Genomic DNA, 23,036 nt, shown 5'->3' on the forward strand with positions numbered 1-23,036 from the left:
CAGCGCACAGTACGGTACTGCAGGACCCTGAGCTCAACGGAGGAGGCAGTACGGCACACCTGGAGACCACGGGCCGCCCTGCGTCCGCAGCACAGCGTGCAGACGCTCTCCAGGAGCGCTCCGGTCCGGAGGTTCGCTCCACTCCTGCGCCACAGCCATCTATTACATAGGACGAACTGGGCCTCCCACTGTTTCTGAAGACAGCGGCCTCTCCCTTCTCGTAAGAAAGGAAATCTTTACTCCGTACCCGGGCCAAGGCGTAAAAAAAACACAAAGGCCGCAAACCACGTAAATAAGCCAAAAAAAAAAAAAAAAAAAAAAATCGAAGTACCGCACTCAACCAGCGCGCTCTCCGCCGATCTTACGTCTCTTCCCAGCAGGCTCCGGGAGTCACCGCGAGACTTCATCAATTCTCGCGAGATTTATCGGCAGCCATCTTCTTGGGGGTGCTGGGAGCCGGGAAGACCCCCCGAATCGTTCCCATTGAGCTGCCCTTCGTCTTCGCTTTTCTTCACTTTTGCCTGTTCTGCGTTGCCAACACCACCTGATCCCGAGGCTGAGTGAAAGCCCGGATCTAGGCGCGTGTCGCGCTCCCGGTTCAAGATTTGCTCGGGTGGAGGGAAGGGGGAGGGCCCGGGCAAACCGTTGCTGCCTCAGTCGGGGTCCGGGGACGGGGAGCTCCTGGCACCCCGTGGATTCGCGGCCTGCGACGGTACCCGCAGAGCTGTTCGCTGATCGGGGCTCGCGGGAACCTGCCACCGGCGCCTCCCACCGCGGCCCACGCGGGAGGCGCGCGGAGGAGGGGGCGGGGGCAGCGGCGGCTGTAGCGGCCGCGACCTGGGCGGGCAGAGGAGTGTGACGGGCCTCGGGGCCGCTGTGGATGGTTTCTAAAATGATCATTGAAAACTTCGAGGCACTCAAGTCCTGGCTCAGCAAGACTCTCGAGCCCATGTGAGTATCCGGGGGCTCTCTCCTTGCAGGGTTGAAAGTGGGAGATAGGCGGACACAGAGAGATCTGTGCAGTTGCCCGAAGTGCCTGTGATGGAGGCCGAAGCGGGGAACATAGATCCCCGGGTTTTGTGTTTTCCCCATTTCCACCCTGTCTTACAGGTTCAGGATTCCCCAGAGAGCCTGAGCTGACCTTTATCATACCGCTGAGTTGGTCCTCCAACTGATACCTCCTTCCCTTGTTTTCCCGTTATATGTAGACCGATCCCAGTCTACACACACATTTGGTGAGGGCCCTCAAATCGGTTTCTTTTCTTTTAGTGAACCCGAGCATAACCTCTTGCCCACAGACTGTTTTACCTTGTTTCTTTAAATGAAGTGACTGGCCCTAGTTAGGGGTTAGGACAGTTCTAATGTAAGCCATTCACGTTTTACCTAAATATAGTCCCCGAAAGAAAGGCCACGTTTCCCATGTGCTATCTGGCTCACCCGCACCTCCCTTAACTGATTGAAGATGTAACAGGTGCTAAGCTGCCCAGTAAGATTCCCTTTTCCCACTAGCAGATTTGTTAGCTTGGAGAGGAGGAAGAAAATGTTATTTATCCATATGGTATATTTGGCACGTTTAAGTGGGATGCTGTAGATGGACTCAGTTGTTTGTGTGTGTGTGTGTGGGGTGGTGGTGGTTCAGAATGCTGGAATGTTTTATTTTGGAAAAAATAAGAGTGTTTTAAGGATTTAACTTTTAATACATATAAAATACATCATGGGTCAGGTGCTTTATCAAAATTAGTTGATTTACAATAAACAGAATGAAAGAGGGAAAATCCATTCATTTAATAAGTTTATTAAGTGCCTGCTGTATATTGTGGGAAGCTTTGGTGATAGAGCTTTTAAATTACAAAGTTGAGAAGACAGTAGTAAATGAGTATTAAAGAAATAAGGTAATTCCAGATTGAAATAGCAGTGACGGTTGTAATAATAGAGGGTCATATAAAAGACTGATTAGAAGGCCTTTCGCAGGAGGTAGCTTTTGAGCAACCCTGAGGGAGGAGAAGATACCATCTGTGTCAAAGTCAGGAGAAAGACTGTTCCTTGTAGAAGGAACAGCAAGTGCAAAGGCCCTGTAGCAGATATGATCACGGTGTGTTCCAGAAGAGAAGGAAGGCAACGCTGGCTGCAAGGAACATTGTGATGGGGGAGAGAATGGAGTAACAGGAGGTTGGAGAATTAGTCAGGAGCACATTATTTAGGTTCTGTGAGGTCATGGTCAAGACCTAGGATCTTATTTAAAATACAGTGAGACCTTAGATAATTTAAAGCAAGCAGGGATTGATTTGATTTTAACACCGCTTGCTTTGCAGAGACTAAGGGGGCAAGAATGAGAAGACTATTCTGAAGGGCACTGTAGGCAGAAATGTAGGTCGTTTGTATTAAAATGGTAATGGAGGCAGAACAAAATATGATTTATAAGTAGATCTGATGAACCTTGCTGTTGGAATGGATGTGGGAGATAAGGGAAAGGGAAATCAAGGATAATGACTAAGAGGTTAGCCTAAACAGCTGGATGGGTGATGATGGAGAAGGCTGGGGGAGAACAGGTTGAGGGGAGATAAGTGGTGTTTGTTACACATTCAAGTTAGATATTTAAGAGGTGGTTGGGTTGAGTCTAGAACTCACGTAGGACTAGAGAAAGAAAAGAGTCATGCAGAGAGTATTTGAAACTATGGAATTGTGGGAGATTTCCTAGTCAGAATGTTGATAGGGAAGAAATGAGGGCCCACATTTGAGGTAGATCTCGAGACTGAGATTTATGGTACTTACGAAACAAATGTATGATAAGAGAGGTGGGTTGTCAACTTGATGAGATGCTGCAGAGTGGATGAAAAAGGTGAGGCAGATAAGTGGCCCTTAAGTTGGGAAAGGTAGGAGTCATTGGTGACCTTAGCAAAATAGTTTCTTTGAAGTGAGATGGTCCAGATAGAAGCCTTATTTCAGGATGGAGAGAGAGAGAGTGCAGCAGTGGTTGTAGTGGTTTAGAGGATGAACTTCAGAGTCAGAATGGCTGACTTTGAATTTTGCCTCTGCCACCTACCAGCTGTGTAATATTGGGTAAATTACTTAACTCAGTGTGTCCCGTTTCCTCATCTGTATGGGGAAATAATACGTATTAATCTTTAGACACTGCCTGGTTTGTAATTAGCACTCAATGGTATTAGATGAACAGAAAGTGTAAAAAAGTTTTTTTGAGTTTAAATAGCATTCCTTTTTAAAGAAATTTTTGAGTTACAGTTGACACACAATGTTATATTAGTTTCAGGTAAGCAACATAGTGATTTAACATCTCTATATGTTATACTGTAACCTAAAAGAAGATTATAGTTACGTAGTGTATGCTTGTGACTTTTATTCAGTTTTAATAAAGTATGTTTCAGATATCTTATAGCTTACTTAGATGACTGTAGCACTGCAGTCATTACTGTTAGGATAAATAAGGCTGCTAGTACAGCCTAGACAGTGGTAGGAATTGGGATTGGCCCTTTCATAATGTACATTGCTGTGGTAAAATTGAGCCCTTATCCAAGTTCCTGTCCTTTCATTGCATTTTAGGTGAGTTCTCGATAACTTTTAAAGCTGATTCTATTTGCTTAAGACTTGTGGTTTCTAGCCTTGGTTTTGTGAAACTTTAGGATGTGTTATCTAAAGGGATTTTTTTGGCGTTACTTTAAAAGTGTAATTGCCAAATAGCACTTATTTGAAGGAGGATATTTGAAGGCCCAGGGTGAAGATGTAATTCAAAACTTGTATGGAACTTTCTAGCTACCTGTGCTAGTAAAATATCTCATGGTTTTGGACTTCCCCTGCATTTTCAATGTTAATTCAGTAAACATTGAGTACTTAATCTGTACTTTGCGGTGTGTTAGATATTGGAGATATTGGGAAACGACCTGAAATAACTATATTCATATTGTTTACTATTTAGCAGGGAAGACAGATGTTGAGTTTTGTGAAGATCTTTGAGTATTGTGAAGTCCAGAATGCTGTGAAATGTATGTTTGGAAGGTCAAGAAGGGCTTTTGCTGGCATAATATTTGATCTTAGCTTAAAAGGATGAGGATCAGTTTGCTAGGGCAAAACAGTGGGAGAGCTGTGAAGGCATTCTAGGTTTTGAAGAACAGATTTATGAAAGCCTTAAAATGAAAGAAAAAAAGTGTCTTGGGGGAAATGAAAGAAATTGAAAAAAAGAGCAAAGGGAAGACTAGCAGATGATAGCTCCAGAGAGAGAGGAGCTGGATCATTCAGGACTTTGTTGAGTCATGTTAAGGATTTTGGATGTTAATTGAAAGATAGTGGGAAGCTGGGGAGGGCTTTTAGTGCAGGAGTTTTCAGATTGACATGAAAACAAACAAATCCCCAGCTTGGTTGCAGTATTTTGGCATGAAATAAAAGTCGGTAAATCTGCTTGTTATTTGATTATAAGGTCTGTAGATGTGTCAGGGCTCTGAGTTTTGTTTTTCCCCCCATTGAAAATGTAGGTGTTAAAACTGGCATCTTGAAATACTTAAGATTGATATTTTGTTCTCTCAAGCATTTGCTTAGTCATACTTGCTATAATAAAATGAAATTAGATGTTGGTCTTGTCTTTAACATTTATTTCTTTTTGCTAATGGGAAGTCCTGGAAAAAAATTTTAAGCTCTGTGTGTGTGTGTGTGTGTGTGCGCAATTTTTCTGTTTTTGTTTTTTAAATAAAGAAGGTTTTCTGCTGTATTTTGAAACTTTTTATGAGTTTATACATCACTAAATGGGTAACTTAATAAAATCATAGACTTTTTTAGCCAGAGAGAAACTTCAAAATCAAATCAAATTAAAAAATACTCCTTAATTTTTCAGACGATGGAAAGGCAGATAGACTTAATGATGTGCCCAGATTTTGTGAGGTTAGTAGTAAAGAACAGAATGCATAGTTTTGTGTTCCTGCTGCTATGTAGTGCTGGGGAGTTAATGTTGTGTAGTGGAAAGAAGCCAAGTTTTGTAACCATATAAACTAGTGTTCACATCTAAGTTCTGCCACTTACTGAGTAATCTAGCCAAATGAACCTCCCTTTTCCTTATTGGTATAATAGGGGGAATTATACTTATTTCCTTCTGCAGTTGAACGAAATGAGACACATTTTTTTTTTTCAAGATTTCTAAATTAATTAGAGAGCCACGGCCTGAGATGGTCACCGTGAGGAAAGGGAGAGGGAGAAAAGAGAATCTTAAGCGGACTCCCTACTGAGCTTGGAGCCCTGCCAGCTCATCTCACAACCCTGGGATCATGACCTGAGCCACCAAGAGTTGGATGCTTCTCCGATGAGCCACCCAACAACCCTTGAGACACATTTTTAGGAGCCTAGCCCTTCTGTCTTTCCTTAAATACTGCTTGATTAAACATAAATAGGTTACTTTTATTACGACCACTGCTGCTGCCACTACACCTGCATTTGTATGCATTGTTGATAGTTTTCTATTATTTCCAAGTTCTGAGAGGTAAGGAGACCTCCATTTTGCAAGTGAAGACACTTTGGCACAAAGTTAAGGTACTTGTCCAGAGTCACACAGTAATTTAAACTCACGCTTTTTTGCCTCTGGAGCCGTGTACTTAATTTACTGCTACACAGTTTAGTGTATTCTGCCCTCTTACTGTATGCACTTTTTATCCTATTACATTTTCATAATACTAGCTGCCGTTATAAAGGAGTAAAGTTCGAAAGCATTATGGTTATCAGTGCTTTACAGTTTAAGAAAGAAACTTCTTCAGAATTTTTGTAGTCTTTTTCCCCCTCACCCACACTTGTTAGCTATACCTTTCTTACCACATTAAAATGATTTTTGTTCCTGTTTTACAGGAAGAATTTGAAAGGTGATCTTTTCACTGCTGAACTTTTATTCCTCTTTCCCTCCTTTAAACTTTCTCTTTTTACAGACTCCTTTTGGCATAGAAAGTCAATTTCCTAGTCCTTAAGGAAGAAAAACTCAGCAACAATTGCAGCAAAAACAAAACAAAAAAATAAAATAATACTTTTCTTCCAGTAATTTTCATGTTAGCTTTTCCTTTCACTAGTAAATCTAGAAATAGTAGTCAGTTTTTAATTTTTCCCTCCTTTGTCCCCAACCATTTAGTTTCCTTTTTCATTTAGTTTCTTCTTCCTTACACACAAAATAGCTTACCTCAGTATTACCAATGAATTTATTAAATGTAGAGATTTTATATAAATTTTATATTCTTTGTCCTATATATATAACACTAAGCAGTGCTGATGCTGCCTTTTTTTTTTTAAACTTCTATCTTAAATCCCTAATACTTCTCTTTCTTCTCAAATCAGGTGTCCTTTTCAGTTCTTTTTCTTGCCTTTTAGTTATATTTTTTCCAAGTTCTTTTTTCATGCTTTTTTTCTTCTCAACTATTTCTACTTCTGTCATCTCATTCATGTTCATTCCCATGGATAGTTTCCATTATAATCTGTTCCAGTGGTTCTTAAAAACTCTGTGTGTGTGTGTGTGTGTGTGTGTGTGTGTTGGAGTCTTTGAAAGTTTGATTAAAGACTTCCTTCCTTAGGATATTGCATATGCTGTATATAAATTTGCTTTGAATTTCGGATCTTTTCCAAGAGAACCTCTAATCTCTACATCATTTTTCACATATGTATGTTTAGGCATAACCTCTCTTCAGAGTCTTATTCCAGTTGCTAGCTGTTTATCCACCTGGTTCTCCCATCTGAACTTCAAACTACATTTCTGAAAATAAAAGTTCTCTGAATTTACTAATTTCCATTTCATTTGCTCAAATTTTCTAGGCTTGAAATTTTATTTTTTAGTTTTTCCTCCCTTCATCTTTTCCCCCTTCAGTTAATCATTGGGTTCTATCTCTTTTAATAATTGTCACTAATGACATTGCAATAGGGGGCCTCACACTCCTTATCTAAACTTTTGCAGGTTTTTTTTTTTTTTCTTCCCCTTAGTTCCTACCTGGATGCTCAGTCTTGGTTATATGCTTTCATTTAATCAAAATCTTTAGCATTCCTAAATAAATTGCATACATTTTGGCTTAGGATTCAAAATGTATAATCTGCTTATCTTTCCAGTTTTGTCTTCCCATTTTTTTTGGTGGGTCTTAATTTCAGCAAAGCTGATCTTTTTTCTATATCACATTGTTTATACTGTCCCCTTTTCCAGACTTTTAGAGGGTAACATTCATTGAGTGCTTATCATATACTAATCATTGTGTATTCATTGAATGTGATCTAGATTCTGTTATTTCAGTTTTAAATAATGAGGAAATTAAGTCTTAGGCAGATTAAGTAATACGGTTCATTCATAGCTGATAAATAATGGAGAAAGGATTCCAAACAAGATATTTTGATTTCAGAGCTTTGTTGCATGTTATGGTATACTGCCTTTCTCCATTTCCTTTATATATGTTGAAATTAAAGGTGAAGGATGATGCCAGTTCTTCCAGAATGTTAGGATCCATCCATCTGGAAGGAGTGACATGACTCTTTTCTCCTAGCACTAGTTTGCATCAGTTATGACATTCATCACTTGCTTACTTGTTTAGTAATTAATTCTTACTACTTTAGCTTCATTATTAGAATCTTAGGTCCTTGAAAGTGGACTCCAAATCATAAGATTTAACTGTCTTCTTGTCGTATACAGCACACAGCAGAGTGCCTTGTGTGTCATAAATTAAATGCACTGGTTGAAATTTCTAGTTTGGGTAATCATAACCTAAGGAGAGAGAAATGTAAACTCTAAAATCTACCATACTTCAATGAGAATTTTATTTCTGAGCAGCAGATGTGTGAGCAATTTGAAAAGTTACTAATCTCTCTGTCTGTTTCTCTTTAGTTTTACTTCATAGCACTTTCAGATTATGTAAAGCCTAAGTGATTTTTTTTTTTTTTTTAAGGGGGAAAGGACACTGAAAAATAATAACATTTACTCAAAGTATTTTTGAATTCTGTTATGTGTAAGCTGTGGGCCTCCATGGAGCTGCCCAGAAAAGAATGCTGTATGATAATTCTAGTCTGATGAATTTTACAGCTGGTAGAAGAATTTTTCTAGAGGCCCCTGGGTGTCTTAAGTCCTTAAGCATCTGTCCTCAGCTCAGGTGAGCCCAGCATCAGGTGCCCTCCTCAGCGGGAAGCCTGCTTCTCCCTCTCCCCCTGCTTGTGTTCCCTCTCTCGCTATGTCTCTCTAAATGAATAAATAAAATCTTTTAAAAAAAGAACTTTTCTATGCTTAATTATTGGTTAAAATATTTTTCATTATCTTCCTTATCCCTTTAACTTTTGTTGAGTTGACTCTCATTACCACGTTTTGCTGCTCGACCTTTTTTGGCTTTTTCATCTGAGTGCTGAGTAGTTAAAATGGATTTAGCATTTTCTGTATGTTTTAGCACATCCTTGTCTTTTCTTACAATAGTTCTCAAATAAAATTATTTTATATGCATATAAATCAAAAGACAGAGGTACTATTATGAGCAAAATAGGAAGTCAGATATTCCGGTGTTTGGTGTCTACACATCAGGAATGACTAATTTAAGCTTGAGCTAAAAAGCTTCTAGGAATATTTTTTCCTTCCTCCTGCTTCCTTAGTCCCAGAGAAAAGAGAAGGGGAGAAATGAATGGATGGTATAAGCCCTTCCTACCAAACTTAGTCACTTACTTACTCCCGCTGCCTTATTTCTGTGGAACAGTCCTTTTTAGTCTACGAATAGTAACTTCTCAAACAGGTGAAAGTTTATTTTTAACTTGGGGTCATATTTAATATTGTGTGTGTGTGTGTGAAATGGAATTCACTTGAGGTCTGTTTACTGAGTGATTCTTCCTGAGATATTTTACCAACACGTAAGCAGGTATGTTTATGTATTCTTCTTTCTCCTTTGTACACAATTGGTATCATACTTGGATATCATTCCATATAATACATAAAAGTGTTTCCTTTTTGTTAAGGTTACGTAGTATTTTAATGTAATAGATATACTATAATTTAATCATCTGTATTGATGAACTGGAAAAAGTACTACAGTGTATATATTTACCACATGACACACCCATGTATACCATGTATACACCCAGAATCTCTTTGATTCTGCTGTTAATATTTTAGTGTACTTGCCCTGTCCTTCTTTGATATATTTTATTTATTTATTTATTTAATTTGACAGAGATCACAAGTAGGTGGAGAGGCAGGCAGAGAGAGAGGAGGAAGCAGGCTCCCCGTGTAGCAGAGAGCCCGATGTGGGGCTGGATCCCAGGACCCTGGGATCATGACCTGAGCCAAAGGCAGAGGCTTTAAACCACTGAACCACCAGGCGTCCTCTTTGACATATTTTAAAGTAAATTGCAGATGTTAGTGAACTTACTGCTAAGTACTTATGCATATCATTAGAGTTCAGTATTTATAGTTTTATTTATTTATTTAAAAATTTATTTATTTATTTATTTGACAGAGATCACAAGTAGAGAGGCAGGCAGAGAGAAGGGAGTGGAGGAAGCAGGCTCCCTGCTGAGCAGAGAGCCCCATGTGGGGCTCCATTCCAGGACGCTGGGATCATGACCTGAGCCAAAGGCAGAGGCTTAACCCACTGAGTCACCCAGGTGCCCCAAACACACCACCTTTTTTTTTTTATTTTAAAGATTTTATTTATTTGATAGGTAGAGGTCACAAGTAGGCAGAGAGGCAGGCAGAGAGGAAAGGAGGAAGCAGGCTCCCTGCTGAGTAGAGAGCCTGATGCAGGGCTTGATCCCAGGACTTTGGGATCATGACCTGAGCTGAAGGCAGAGGCTTTAACCAGCTGAGCCACCCAGGCGCCCCCCCCCCCTTTTAAGATTTTATTTATTTATTTGATAGAGAGAGATCATGGGCAGGCAGAGAGGCAGGCAGAGAGAGGGGAAGAAGCAGGCTCCCTGCTGAGCAGAGAGCCTGATGCAGGGCTGGATCCCAGGGGGCTGGATGACCCTGGGATCATGACCTGAGCCAAAGGCAGAGGCTTTAACCCACTGAGCCCCCCAGGCGCCCCTCATTATTTATAGTTTTAAAAGAAGTTTGATACAGTCTTTATTTTTTTATTTTTTATTTTTTTTAAGATTTTTATTTATTTATTTGACAGAGAGAGATCACAAGTAGGCAGAGACGCAGGCAGAGAGAGAGGAGGAAGCAGGCTCCCTGCTGAGCAGAGAGCCCGATGCAGGACTCGATCCCAGGACCCTGAGATCATGACCTGAGCGGAAGGCAGTGGTGTAACCCACTGAGCCACCCAGGCGCCCCTGATACAGTCTTTATATAATAGTGTGCACAGATCTTATACTGTATCCTTTGATGAGTTTTGCAAATGTATACATCTTTGTAACTCAATTCCCTGTCAAAATAAAGAACATTCCCATCATTCTGGAAAGTTTCCTCATTCCCCATCCCATGCTACCATTTACCCGTAGAAATAATCACTGTTCTGATTTTTTCCCCCTGTATATTAGTTTTGCTTGTTATGGAAGTTCATTTAAATGGAATTTTAGATTAGGTGCTCTTTTAAGCAGGACTTCTTTTTACTTCTCAGAATGTTCATGAGATTTATCCATATTGTTGCATATATCTTAGTTTTTCCTTTTTACTGCTGAGTAGTAGTCCATTGTCAGGTGCATGCTATATAGTTATAATAATACCCATGCTATTTTTTTTAGTACTGATTAGTTAATTTAACAGAATTTTTCTTTTTTCTTTTTAATTAAAAATAATACATACTTGTTTTAATAAAAACTCATAGAGTATAGGAATATAACCCAAAAGTGAGTCTTCCTAACCCCATCTTGATATCGTATGTAAAAAGATCAACATAATTGTATATTTATAAAAATAAACATACATATACTGTGTTTATGTAGGTATATGCAGTTGACCCTGAATATCACTGGTTTAAATTGTATGAGTCCAGGGTGCCTGGGTGGCTCAGTTGGTTAAGCATCTGCCTTTGATCCCAGAACTTTCCCAGAGTTCTGGGATCAAACCCCAAGTCGGGCTCTGCTGAGCAGGCTTCTCCTTCTGCCCCTCACCCTGCTCATGCTCTCTTTCTCTCTCTCCAAAAAAAAGAAAGAAAGAAAGAAACCAATTAAATTGCATGGATCCACTTACACATGAATGTTTTACAGTACTGTGAATGTATTTTTCTAATAACTCAATATTTTCTTTCATCTAGCTTATTTTATTGTAAAAATACAGTATATAGTTATATATAACATATGAAATTTGTGTTAATTTATATTGGTAAGGTTTCTGGTAGCAGTAGGTTAGTAGAGTTAAAATTTGGGGGAGTCAAAGTTATACAGATGTTTGACTGTGTGGGAGTTGTCACCCTTAACCTTTGCGTTGTTCCAGGATGAACTGTAATTTTTAAACATGGGCAGGATCATGTTGTTTATATGCTACTGTAAGTGATATGGGTAGCAGACACTCTGCATATCCTCCCATGTGAGTATGTTCTTTAGTTTCCTGTTCTGCCCAGTGGTTCCATAGTATTACATTATGTGAATATACTATATCATTTACTTTAATAGTGTTTTACCTAAGACGTGGGCATTACTTTCTAGAAAAAAAAATTAGCTTATTTTCTTAATGTATTAAATAAATACCTGCACATAGTTGCAAGAAAGAAAACTTGCCAGAAGGCTTTGAAATGAAAAGTTAAAGTCCTCTTCACACTTCTCACCCTAGCACTTTTAATATTAATATGTATTCTTTATACCTTTGAAATGGCTGATTCCAGTTTTGAGTAGCTCTGCCATACTTTACTTAGCCATATTTTTACTTGTGATTTAGTTCATTTCCTAGAGGTTTTTTGGTTTGTTTTTTTACTTTATAAATAACTGCAATGAACATCTTGCCATTTGTAGTTTATTTTTCTCTAACTTTTCCTTCTTTCCTTTTCTTTCCTTCCCTCTCCATCTCTCTCCCTTTCCTTTCCTTCTCTTTTTCGTTTCTCCTCCTCTTCCCACCCCCCTCCTGGTTCCCATTAGAGAGGAATTATTTTCCAGATGTCATCGAATACTGCTGTTGGAGGCCTTTTTAACATTAAAAGATGTGTTGAAAGCTCAGCCAGGTGTGCTTTTGGTGGTGATTGTTTAATAAATCCGGTAGTTCAGATTAACTTATTTTTTGAAGTCATGTACTGTGTTGTGGCAAGTACTATATCTAGTGTTCTTGTCTCAGAGATCCATTTAAAAAGTGACAGAGGGAGAGATAGTGTGTCAGTATAAATTCTGGTCTGTTTTTGACTTTATAACTTTCTACATCCTGCTGTTTTGACACTCCCTGCTGCTTTGCCCACATTCTCCAATTATTAATTTTCCATTGCTTACTGGCAATTTAAAAGTTACTGTGAAAAGGCATTTCTACAAATTTAAGACTTATACAAATCTTAAAAAGTTACCAAAAGTAAAAGATAACTTGATTACAATTTCTACATAAAAGCATTAAAATATGCTGTTTAGCAGATCATTTGTTGCTCTTTGTAATACAGTTTTGTTTTGTTTTTTTTTTAAATTTTTTATAAACATATATTTTTATCCCCAGGGGTACAGGTCTGAATCACCAGGTTTACACACTTCACAGCACTCACCTAAGCACATACCCTCCCCAGTGTCCATAACCCCACCTGTAACACAGTTCTTTTAATTGAATAAATTTGCTGAGTAAAATTGTATAATTTTTAAAGTGTAGTGTGTCTCTTTAATACATTTATGTATCTTAATATGACTGTCGATGTAGTGATATTTATTATATAATTATAGTACAGTATTATTGTCTGTGTCTATAATACTGTGGATTAGGTCTCTGTGGCCTATTTATTACTCATTACAAGTTGTGACCTTAAATACCATCATGCCTGGTATGACCCACCCCTGCCTCTCAGACCTGCTCACTCATTGTAGCCACCATTTTACTCTTTTTCACAGGTATAACTTTTTTTAGATTTCACATGTAAGTGATTAATACAGTACTTCTATTTCTCTGTCTGATTTATCTTGCTTAGCATAATGCACTGAAGGTCCATCTTTTTTTTTTTTCCACAAAAGTAAAGATATCTTCCTTTCTTGTGGCTGAATAATATTCTGTTGTATTTATGTACCACATCTTTTTTATTCATTTATATATTGATGGGCATTTGGGTTGTTTTTAGATCTTGGCTGTTGTGAATAATGCTGTGATAAAAATAGAAATTCATATATCTCATCAAAATCTTATTCTCATTTCTGTTGGGTACATACCCAGAAGAGGAATTGTTGGACTGAATGCTCTTTTAAAAATTTTTTGAGACCTCTGTGTTATTTTTTTATAGTGGCTGGGCCACTTTTTTTTTTCCCCACCAATAGTGTATAAGGGTTCTCTTTTCACTACCTCTTCACCAGCATCTGTTGTTTCTTGTCTTCTTGATGGTAGCTATTCTAACAGGTGTGAGACAGTTTCTCCTTGTTTTGATTTGCATTTCCCAGATGATTCATGAAGCATCTTCTCTGTGTGTTGACCATTTTGATGTTCTTTGGGAAGGTGGCTATTTAGTTCTAATTTTTTAATTGGAATGTTTGTTTTTGAGTTGATGGAGTTTTTATATCCTTTGGATATTAACCCTTCCAGTTTATGGTTTACAAAAATCTCCCTTTCTTAAGGTTATCTTTCATTTTGTTGAGGATTTTGTTTGCTCTACAGAAGCCTGTAGTTGGATGTAGTCCCACTTGTTTATACTTTTACTGCTTTTGCTTTTGGTGTCCACTTCAAAAACTCATTGCCAATACATTTGTCAAGGAGTTTACCACCAATTGTCTTTAAGACCTTTGTTTCAGGTCTTAAATTTAAGTCTTTTAATCTATTTTGAGTTAATTTTTGTATATGGTGTAAGCTTTTGATCTAGTTTTATTTTTTTGCATACAGCTTTCCAAATTTCTCAGCATTTATTGAAGAGACTATTGACTTTCCTTTCCCCAATGTAAATTCTTGGCTTCTTTGTTATAAATTAATTGACCATGTTTGCATGGGTTTATTTTTGGGCTCTGTTCTATTGATCTGTGTGTCTGTTTTTATCCCAATACCACACTTAAAATTACTATACTTTGTAATATAGTTTGAAATCAGAAAGTATGGTGCCCCTAGCTTTGTTCTTCTTTTATTGCTTTGACTATTCAGGGTCTTTTGTGCTTCCATGAAAGTTTTAGAATTGTTTGTTCTATTTATCTGAAAAATACTATTGGAATTTTGCTCAGGATTTCACTGAATCTTTAGATTGTTTTGAGCAGTGATCGACAATTTCACAGTATTAATTCCTCTGCTCCATGAACATGGATTCTCTTCCCATTTGTTTCTTTGATTTCTTTCACAGTCTTGTAGTTTTTGTTGTACAAATCTTTCACTTGTTAAATTTATTCCTAGGCATTTTATTATTTTGGGTGCTATTGTAAAAGGGATATTTTCTTCATTTTTCAGTGTTTCATCATTCGTATAAAGAAATGCAATTGACTTCTGTATTTTGATTTTGTATTCTGCAACTTTACTGAAGTCATTGATTAGTTCAAAAGCTTTTTGGTTGAGTCTTTTCTTTTTTCTTTTTTTCTTTTTATTAAATCATGTCATTGGGAAATAGTTTTATTTTTTACTTTCCAATTTAGATGCCACTTATTCTTTTGCCTAGCCTAATTGCTCTAGTAAGGACTTACGGTTCTGTATTGAATAGGAGAAGTGAGAGTGGGCATCATTGCCTTATTCCTGATCTTAGAAGAAAAGCTTTCAGTTTTTCTCCATTGGATATAATGTGAGCTGTGAGTTTGTCCTATATGATAGCCTTTATTGTGTTGAGGTATGGTTCTTTTCTGCTCTGTTAAGGTCTTTTATTATGAAGGGATGTTGTATACTGTCAGATGTTTTTTCTGCATCTGTTGAGATGATTGTGTGATTTTTATCTTTTATTTTATTAAAGTGGTGTCTTCTTACATTTGTTGATTTGCATACGTTGAACCATTTTTCCATCCCAGGGATAAATTCCATTTGTTTTGCCATATAATCCCTTTAATATGTTCCTGAATTTGGTTTGCAGATACTTTGTTGGGGATATTTGCATATGTATTCATTAGGGATATTGTTGTGTAGTTTTTTTGTGGTGTTCTTATCTAATTTTGGTGTCACGGTAATGCTAGCCTCATAAAAGGGGTCAGGAAGTGTTCCCTCCTCGTTATTTTGGAAAAGTATGAGTATTATTTTGGAAGAGTTAATTCTTCTTTAAATACATCAGAGACTTCTCCAGTAAAGCCATCCAGTCCTGGCATTTTCTTGTGTTGGGAGTTTTTGATTACTGATTGAACCTCTTCACTAATTATTGGTCTGGTTTAGATTTTCTATTTCTTCCTGATTAATTCTTGGTAGGCTGTGTGTTTTAGGGATGTATACATTTTGTCTAGTTTATATAATTTGTTGGCATGTAATTATTCATAGTACTTTAAGATTTTATGCATTTCTGTAATATCTATTGTGTTGTAATGCCTTTTTAAAAATTTTTTTTTAAGGTTTTATTTATTTATTCATGAGAGATGGGGTGGGCAAAGGCAGAGGGAGAAGCAGGATCCCTGCAGAGCAGGGAACCCATTGTGGAACTTGATCCTAGGACCCTGAGATCATGACCAGAGCCAAAGGCAGTTTTTTAACAGACTGAGCCACCCAGGCACCTTTTTTTCATTTCTTACTTTATTATTATTATTATTTTTTTGAGCATTCACTTCTTTTCCTCTTAGTCTAGCTAAAGATTTATCAGTTTTGTTTATCTTTTTAAAGAAGCAGCTCTTAGTTTTGTTAATCCTTTCTGATGTTTATCTGGTCTTTATTTCATGTATTTCTACTGTAGTCATTATTAACTTTGGGCTTAATTTATTCTTTTCTTTTGAGTTGTAAAGTTAAGTTGTTTATATGAGATATTCTAATTTTTTAATATATACATTTACTGCTATAAATTTTCCTCTCAGAACTGCTTTTGCTGCATCCCACAGTATTTGATTTGTTATTATTATTATTTTTAAAGATTTATTTATTTATTTATTTGACAGAGAGAGAGAGAGAGATATCACAAGTAGGCAGAGGCAGGCAGAGAGAGAGAGGAAGGGAAGCAGGCTCCCTGCTGAGCAGAAAGCCTGACTTGGGACTCGATCCCAGGACCCCGAGATCATGACCTGAGCCGAAGGCAGAGGTGTTAACCCACTGAGCCACCTGTCATTTCACTTTTGAGCCTGTGTATGTCCTTAGAGTGGAAATGAGTCTCTTGTAGTTTGATTTTGTTTTTTTATCCATCCAGCCAGTCTGTGTTTTGATTAGTGAGTTAATGTTCATTTATGTTTAGGATGATTATTGATATTTAAGGATTTACTACAGCTGTTTCATCTTTTTTTCTTCTGGTTATTTTGTTCTTTTCATTGTTTTTCCTTTTGTTTCTGTCTGTAAGTTGGTTTTCCGTTGTGATTAGCTCAGTCTTCCATTTTTTTTTTTTAGTTTCATGTCTCTGCTGTAGGTTTTCGCTTTGTGGTTACCTTGAGGTTACATAAAAAATCTAGACAAGCAGCCATTTTCTGCTAATAAAAATTTATCTTCATTTTCTTATAAAGATTCCATTTTTTTAATCTTCCCTTTTGTATTTTTGATATCATAAATTGTATATTTTTATATTGTGATTTCATTATCAAGTTGTAGCTATATTTTTAATATGCACTTGTTTTAAAATTTTTATTTCCTTATGTTAAGTAGACTCCATGCCTAATGTGAGGCTGAAACTTACAACCCTGAGACTAGAGTTGCATGCTTCACCACCTGAGCCAGTCAGGTGACCCTTTAATATGCTTTTTACTTATTTATTTATTTATTTAAATTTTTATTTATTTGACAGAGATCACTAGTATGCAGAGAGGCAGGCAGAGAGAGGGGGAAGCAGGCTCCCCGTCAAGTAGAGAGCCCGATGCGGGGCTTGATCCCGGGACCCTGGGATCATGACCTGAGCCGAAGGCAGAGGCTTTAAAAACCACGGAGCCAGGGGCGCCTGGGTGGCTCAGAGGGTTAAGCTTCTGCCTTCGGCTCTGGTCATGATCTCAGGGTCCTGGGATCGAGTCCCGCATCGGGCTCTCTGCTCAGCAGGGAGCCTGCTTCCTCCTCTCTCTCTCTCTGCCTGCCTCTCTACCTTGTGATCTCTCTCTGTCAAATAAATAAATAAAATCTTAAAAAAAAAAAAAACAAAAAAAAACAAAAAAACCACTGAGCCACCCAGGCACCCCTAATATGCTTTTTTAAACCTTTATGCCATAGGGAGGAGTTTAATACACTGTTCTGAAAAAGAGTTACAGTATTCTCATTCTGGATATTCTATTTATTACCTTAATTAGACTTTTCTGTCCTTTGGTCTTTCCATTTCAGCTTGAAGAGCTCTTTTTAGCTTTTTTTTTTTTTTTTTTTAAGATTTATTTATTTATTTTAGAAAGAGAGAGAAAGGGAGCAAGTGGGCATGGGAGAGAAAGTCTTAAGCAGACTCCATGCTGAGCATGGAGCCCAATGCAGGGCTTGATCTCAGGACCCTGAGTTTACCACCTGAGTGGAAACCAAGTCTTGGACGTTTAGCCAGCTGTGCCACCCAGGCACCGCTTGACATTTCTTATGAGCATGTCTAATGATAGTGAACTCCGTCAACTTCTATTTGTCTGGGAAGACCTTTATGTCTCCGTTGTCTCTCAAAAATAAATAAAAACAACCAGCCAAGAGTATTCCACTGGCAGAGTTATTTTTGAGATACAAAGGAGATGTAGAGGTTTTCCCAGTTTCAATGTTTTGAATATGTCATTCCATTCTCTCTTGACCTATAGAGTGTCTGCTGAGAAGTCAGCTGATAGCTTATGGGGGTACCTTTGTAGGTTACTGGCTTTTTTTCCTGGGCTGCTTTAAAATTCTTTATCGTCGACTTTTGACAGTTTTCATATAATGTGTCTTGGAGAAGATCTTTTGTGTTGGTGTAATAAGGTGTTCTGTTAGCTTTGTGGATTTGTGTATCCAATTATTTCCCTAGGTTTAGGAAGTTATCAACTATCATTTAAATATGTTCTGTGCTCCCTTCTCCCACTCTTTTTTTGAGATACCCATTATTATTGTGGGGCTTGAACTGATGACCCTGAGATCAACAATGGTATGCTTTACTGACTGAGCCAGCCAACACCTGGGGTGTTTTTTTTTTGTTTGTATGTTTTTGGTTTTTTAAAAACTTTTTAAAGATCTTACTTCTTTCTCCTCTTCCACCTGAATCATTTCCGTATTTCTGTTCTTGAATGTGTTAATTCTCTCTTCCGTAGGATCTGCTGTATTTCTAGTACATTCTAATTCATTCTTCATATATTGAGTTTTTCACCCCAGAATTTTTTTTTTTTTAGTTTTAATCTCTCCTGCAAAATACTCCTTCGTTTGTTAATTTTATCCCTGAGATCACTGAATTGTTTTTCTGAGTTTTTTCTGGTTACTCATTAAATTTCTTCATAATGGCTGTTCTATATTCCAAGTTAGATCACAATATTTCGTGTCTTTGGGTTCAGTTACTGGAAAATTGTCATTTTTTATTGTGATGCCATATTACTGTGTTTTTTCATGGTGTTTGATGGAAGTGCTTCAATTTCTCCATTTAAAGTAGTAAACACCTTTCTTATTTAGGTAAGGTTTTGTTTATTTTGATTCTTAACAATTCAACAGATTTGTAATTAGGAGCCTTCATCTTGTTTCCCAGAAGGTGGCGCTATAGTACAAGCCTTTGGTTTCTCTTACCAGAGCTGACTTTTCATGGTTAAGGTTGTTGAGCAGGTTCATTTAAAAGAAAAAGAAAAAGGACCAAAGGGTGGCTGCAGAGCTTGGGGAGGACTTCAGGCTTTGGGATGTTAGTGGTCTGCGGGGGATCCTCAAGTTGTTGGGGGGAAGATAACCAGAGGTCCTGGGTGGTCCTCTTGTCCCCCAGGGCTTATAGCAAAAGACCCTTTCCTTCTGTTCTCTTTGCCTACTTCCTTTTCCTTCCCCTCTTCCCAGTCACTGTGGTCTCTGCGGAGAGAGCAACTGGTTTTTGCAGCTTCAGCATGCGCGGTCGGGCAGACCGCTGTTGTGCCTTTACCCACCACCTCCTCTGCTGGAAAGGTTGTGCTGGCTTCCTGCAGGACCAGCCACCACCTTCTCTGCTGTTGCTACAGCCTCTGTGGTCAAGTCCACTCACTTTCAGGTGTGCAGATGGATAGATCTCTCCGGTGTTTGTGTGTCCTCTGCAGAGGTGCTACCCCCCACCCCCACTTCAGTTGTGGATATCTAGTTAGTTGTAAATCATAGAGGAGAGAAAAAGGTAATGACCCATGCTGTCATGATGCTGATGTCTATAATATAGTTCTAAATGTATTAAGTACTTCAAGACCTTTTGGGGGCTTTTTATAAGAAATTGCCAATGTAACTGTATTTGTATGTTTATATTTTCTTTAATGATATCTCTAGTATTTACTTTACGTTTTATAAAGTTTAATTCTTTATAATAGTGAATGAGATAGGTCCCATTTTGAAAACTATTGATAGACTTGCAGTGATCTTCAGTCTCTGAAGTTTTTCATGTACTCTCTCAAGTTGGATTCTGTTAAACTTTGAAGCTTCTGATGACATTAAGTAGCCAAAATTGGAAGAACAGTTCTGTGAGGAATTATGGCTGTTCATTTGGGTTAGGAAGAGGCTTTGTTGGCTTCAGAGTAAGATGAGATTTTATGGCCATGCAGAAGTGTTTGGACATTTTGGGGACCGGGTTGTGGTATACTGGGAAAGATATGTTAAATCTGGGCTGTAACTAACAGATTTTTTTTTCTTTTTTTAAAGAATGATGAGTGTATGGAGGTTTGATTAGGTTAAGCACTTTTGCAGGCAGAGAAGATTAGTTAGCTGTTCTTTCTTGTAGCTTTAAGAGTGAGTTGTGAAATGCCTGAATTTGGACTTTGGCAAGAGGTTAAGAAGAAATGGCAATGTTCTTGGGACTTGGGTATTGATAGAGATGAGAAGGAAAGGCAATGAGGAAAGACCTGTCAGTATGCTAGAGACATTTTATTGACTTTATATGTGCGACAGGTCTTTGAACTTGGTGGTACACCTTAAGTATGTCATAATTGGTTTTGACCTAAAGTGAGAGCTGTTTTTTGTGAGTTTAGTTGATACTCTTGATTTAGTGTGCTCTTAAATAGTGTGACAGTTAGTCGATACTTCTCAGAACTTTGTAGTTGGGTCTGGGGAAAAGGTAGACATAGTTACCTTTCCTGTAGGGGAAACAGACAAGCATAGCATACCACAATAACAATTTAGTAGGACACACATGTGTACAGATCTTAAGGTCTGGCAGTTAAGGAAAAATCTGTAAAATGTTTCTACTTAGTTGAATTTTGTTTTTATCTCTTCCAAAGGGTTAAAATTTACTCATGAGTGTTCAGAAAGGGGGATTCTGTGGCTCCTGAAAAATAGGTAGGCGGAAATTCTTTTAATTTTCAGGTTATATACCGAATTATTTTAAAGTTCAGTTAGCTAGGTTTTTCCCAAACTTCTTGTTTTAGTGCTATTTCTTTTGGATAATTCTGCCTCTTCTTGGTCACAAAAAGAAAATATTTCCTGGCTTCCTTTCTGTTCTAGTAACTGGATGAACTACCTCAGCTCTGGTTTGTAAGTAGGTAGAATGTGATTATGAGTAAGTGAAGCGGTGGCCTTTGGACGCCAGAGTCCTTTCCCTGAGAACTCAAGTCTTCGATGAATTGGAATATGAAACATGGACTAAATGTGGAGTTTTGTTGTGGACTGCCATATCAGCATTTCACCTCCAGTCCCACTTTTCTTTTAAGAGAGAGTTCTGTGACATGATACCATAACCGTACCTGTCTGTGCTCAGTTTGCCGTTTGGGCTACTGTTCTTTTTAGTGAACAGCATAGAGTTTTCCAATCTGAGTTAGTTGGTCTTATCTTTGAGAAGATGAAATTGACTTTGTCTTTGAATCACATACTTAACAGATACTTTCTTTTTATTTTTTTTTAAAGATTTTATTTATTTATTGGACAGAGAGATAGGAGAGAGGGAACACAAGCAGGGGGAGTGGGAGAGGGAGAAGCAGGCTTCCTGTAGAGCAGGGAGCCCAGTGCGGAGCTCCGCCCCAGATCCCTGGCATCATGACCTGAGCTGAAGGCAGACGCTGAACTAACTGAGCCACCCAGGGCGCCCTTAACAGATACTTTTAAAATGAGTTTTAAAACAGTGGTTCTCAAGTGTGATGGGAGGACTCCTGAGCTTTCCTGAGACCTTTCATAAGGTCTGTGAAGTCCTCCCATTTCCAACTATTTATCTGTATGATGTCAGATTTTTTTTTTTAAGATTTTATTTATTTATTTGACAGACAGAGATCACAAGTAGTCAGAGAGGCAGGCAGAGAGAGAGGAGGAAGCAGGCTCCCTGCTGAGCAGAGAGCCCGATGCAGGGCTTGATCCCAGGACCCTGAGATCATGATCTGAGCCAAAGGCAGAGACTTCAACCCACTGAGCCACCCAGGCGCCCTGAGAGGTCAGATTTTTTTTTTTTTTATGTATTTCAGCCAAAATATCATATCCCAACAGATTGAATATAAAAAAAGATATTAGAATTGTTCTTTTAAGCCAGACATTTAATGGTATTTGTAAAATTGTGGAACATTGTTTTCTCACCAAATTTTTATTCTCTTGTGGAAGTATTTTTTCATTTAAAAAAAGTAGGGTATTTAGTTTCAGGGCAGGTTGTTAGTCAAGGAACTCTGCCTATCCCTGCCCTGCGTAGGGATTTAGCCCCAACTGGGGAGGATGAATCATTTTCAAGGAGCAGTGTGATGCAGGAGGAGAGAAAGACAGTTCCCTTTCCTTGGATTCACTAGCTGTCAGAATGATGTAAACCTGGAACTGCTCAGGGCCATCTTTGTTGCCATGTGGAGGGGCCTGCTTAAAATAAAATGAATTCAAGGGAAAGCAGAATGGAAAGATGGTCCTGGTGATTATTATTGGAACCTCTGGATCCAGCTATGCCTTTAAGTTAATTCAAAAATTAATTTACTAAATTCCTGCTTTTGATTACCACCCACCCCAACCCAAAGGGCTACTTATGTTAAATTGTAGGTTTGTTATTTAATTTGTTTGAGTTGTTATTTTAAACTATAAATAACTTAAATTTTTTCAGTTTTCCTAATACAATAAATATTGATAGATGTAGTCCTTTTAAATGAAAGCTCTTTAGAGTTCTCTGTAGTTTTTAACATGTAAATCGATCTCGAGACCAAAATGTTTGAGGACTACTGATCTCAGGAAAAGAAGACATTGCTGCTATTTCTTGGGACTAAGAGAGGGAATGAAAGACCTGACTGAATAGTTTTCAGTGTTGTAATTACATGTATTGTGGTAAGTGTTTGCAGTGATAAGAAGTGATTTATATGATGCTCATGGATGGATCATGTTAAGATATGCTTATTTTGTATTCCTGACTTTATTTTGTAGAAGGAAGTGGGTGTGATAATTCTTAATGATTAACCTTTGCTGTAGCTAATTACTACATGCAAATAATCTATTGTTGCCTCCTTATTTGAATTGAATGTAACTTTATAGTAAACTATGGCAATTGAATTTTTCAGTGTATGTATTATATTTGTTGTAATGGGATTTGGATTTTTAAAAGAATAATCCCAAGTACAGAATGATAGAACTATGACTTTGATGCAGATTAGATATTTTTCTTGAATATAAAGTGAAAATTTGGTAGGAACAGATGTGGGTGTATATCCGTGTTCTAAAGTTACTGAGTTAACATATTCAAATTTAATTTTTAATTTCCACTGCCACCTCCAGCTACACCTTCTCAAGATTACCAAAAATGGAAGCTTGGGTTAAATTCCTTAAGTTATCTTCCACAGAATTTCTAAAGCCTCCAAGAAACTTGAGCAAAACAAAACAAACTTCTTTTTGAAAGAATGTACTGGAAGGCTGG

The 23,036-nt window shown here is 37.9% G+C and overlaps 1 protein-coding gene across 19 annotated transcripts in view; it reads left to right on the forward strand.

Annotated features, from left to right (window-relative positions):
- The first annotated feature begins 425 nt into the window (after positions 1-425).
- Positions 426-23,036, forward strand: part of RBM26 (RNA binding motif protein 26) — an 86,366-nt gene continuing 63,755 nt past the window's right edge. For 11 of the 19 annotated variants that reach the window (XM_045070896.1, XM_045070898.1, XM_045070897.1 and 8 more), the window contains exon 1: positions 427-951. In XM_045070896.1, the coding sequence (XP_044926831.1) occupies positions 881-951 (71 nt within the window). In that variant the 5' untranslated portion in view covers positions 427-880. Of the gene's footprint in view, positions 952-23,036 lie in introns of all 19 variants that reach the window. The other 8 variants (XM_004754423.3, XM_045070904.1, XM_004754424.3 and 5 more) reach the window with 3 other exon arrangements.

The sequence above is a fragment of the Mustela putorius genome, unplaced genomic scaffold, assembly GCF_011764305.1.
Source record: "Mustela putorius furo isolate JIRA1106 unplaced genomic scaffold, ASM1176430v1.1 tig00003974_pilon_pilon_pilon, whole genome shotgun sequence".
Classification (NCBI taxonomy): domain Eukaryota; kingdom Metazoa; phylum Chordata; class Mammalia; order Carnivora; family Mustelidae; genus Mustela; species Mustela putorius.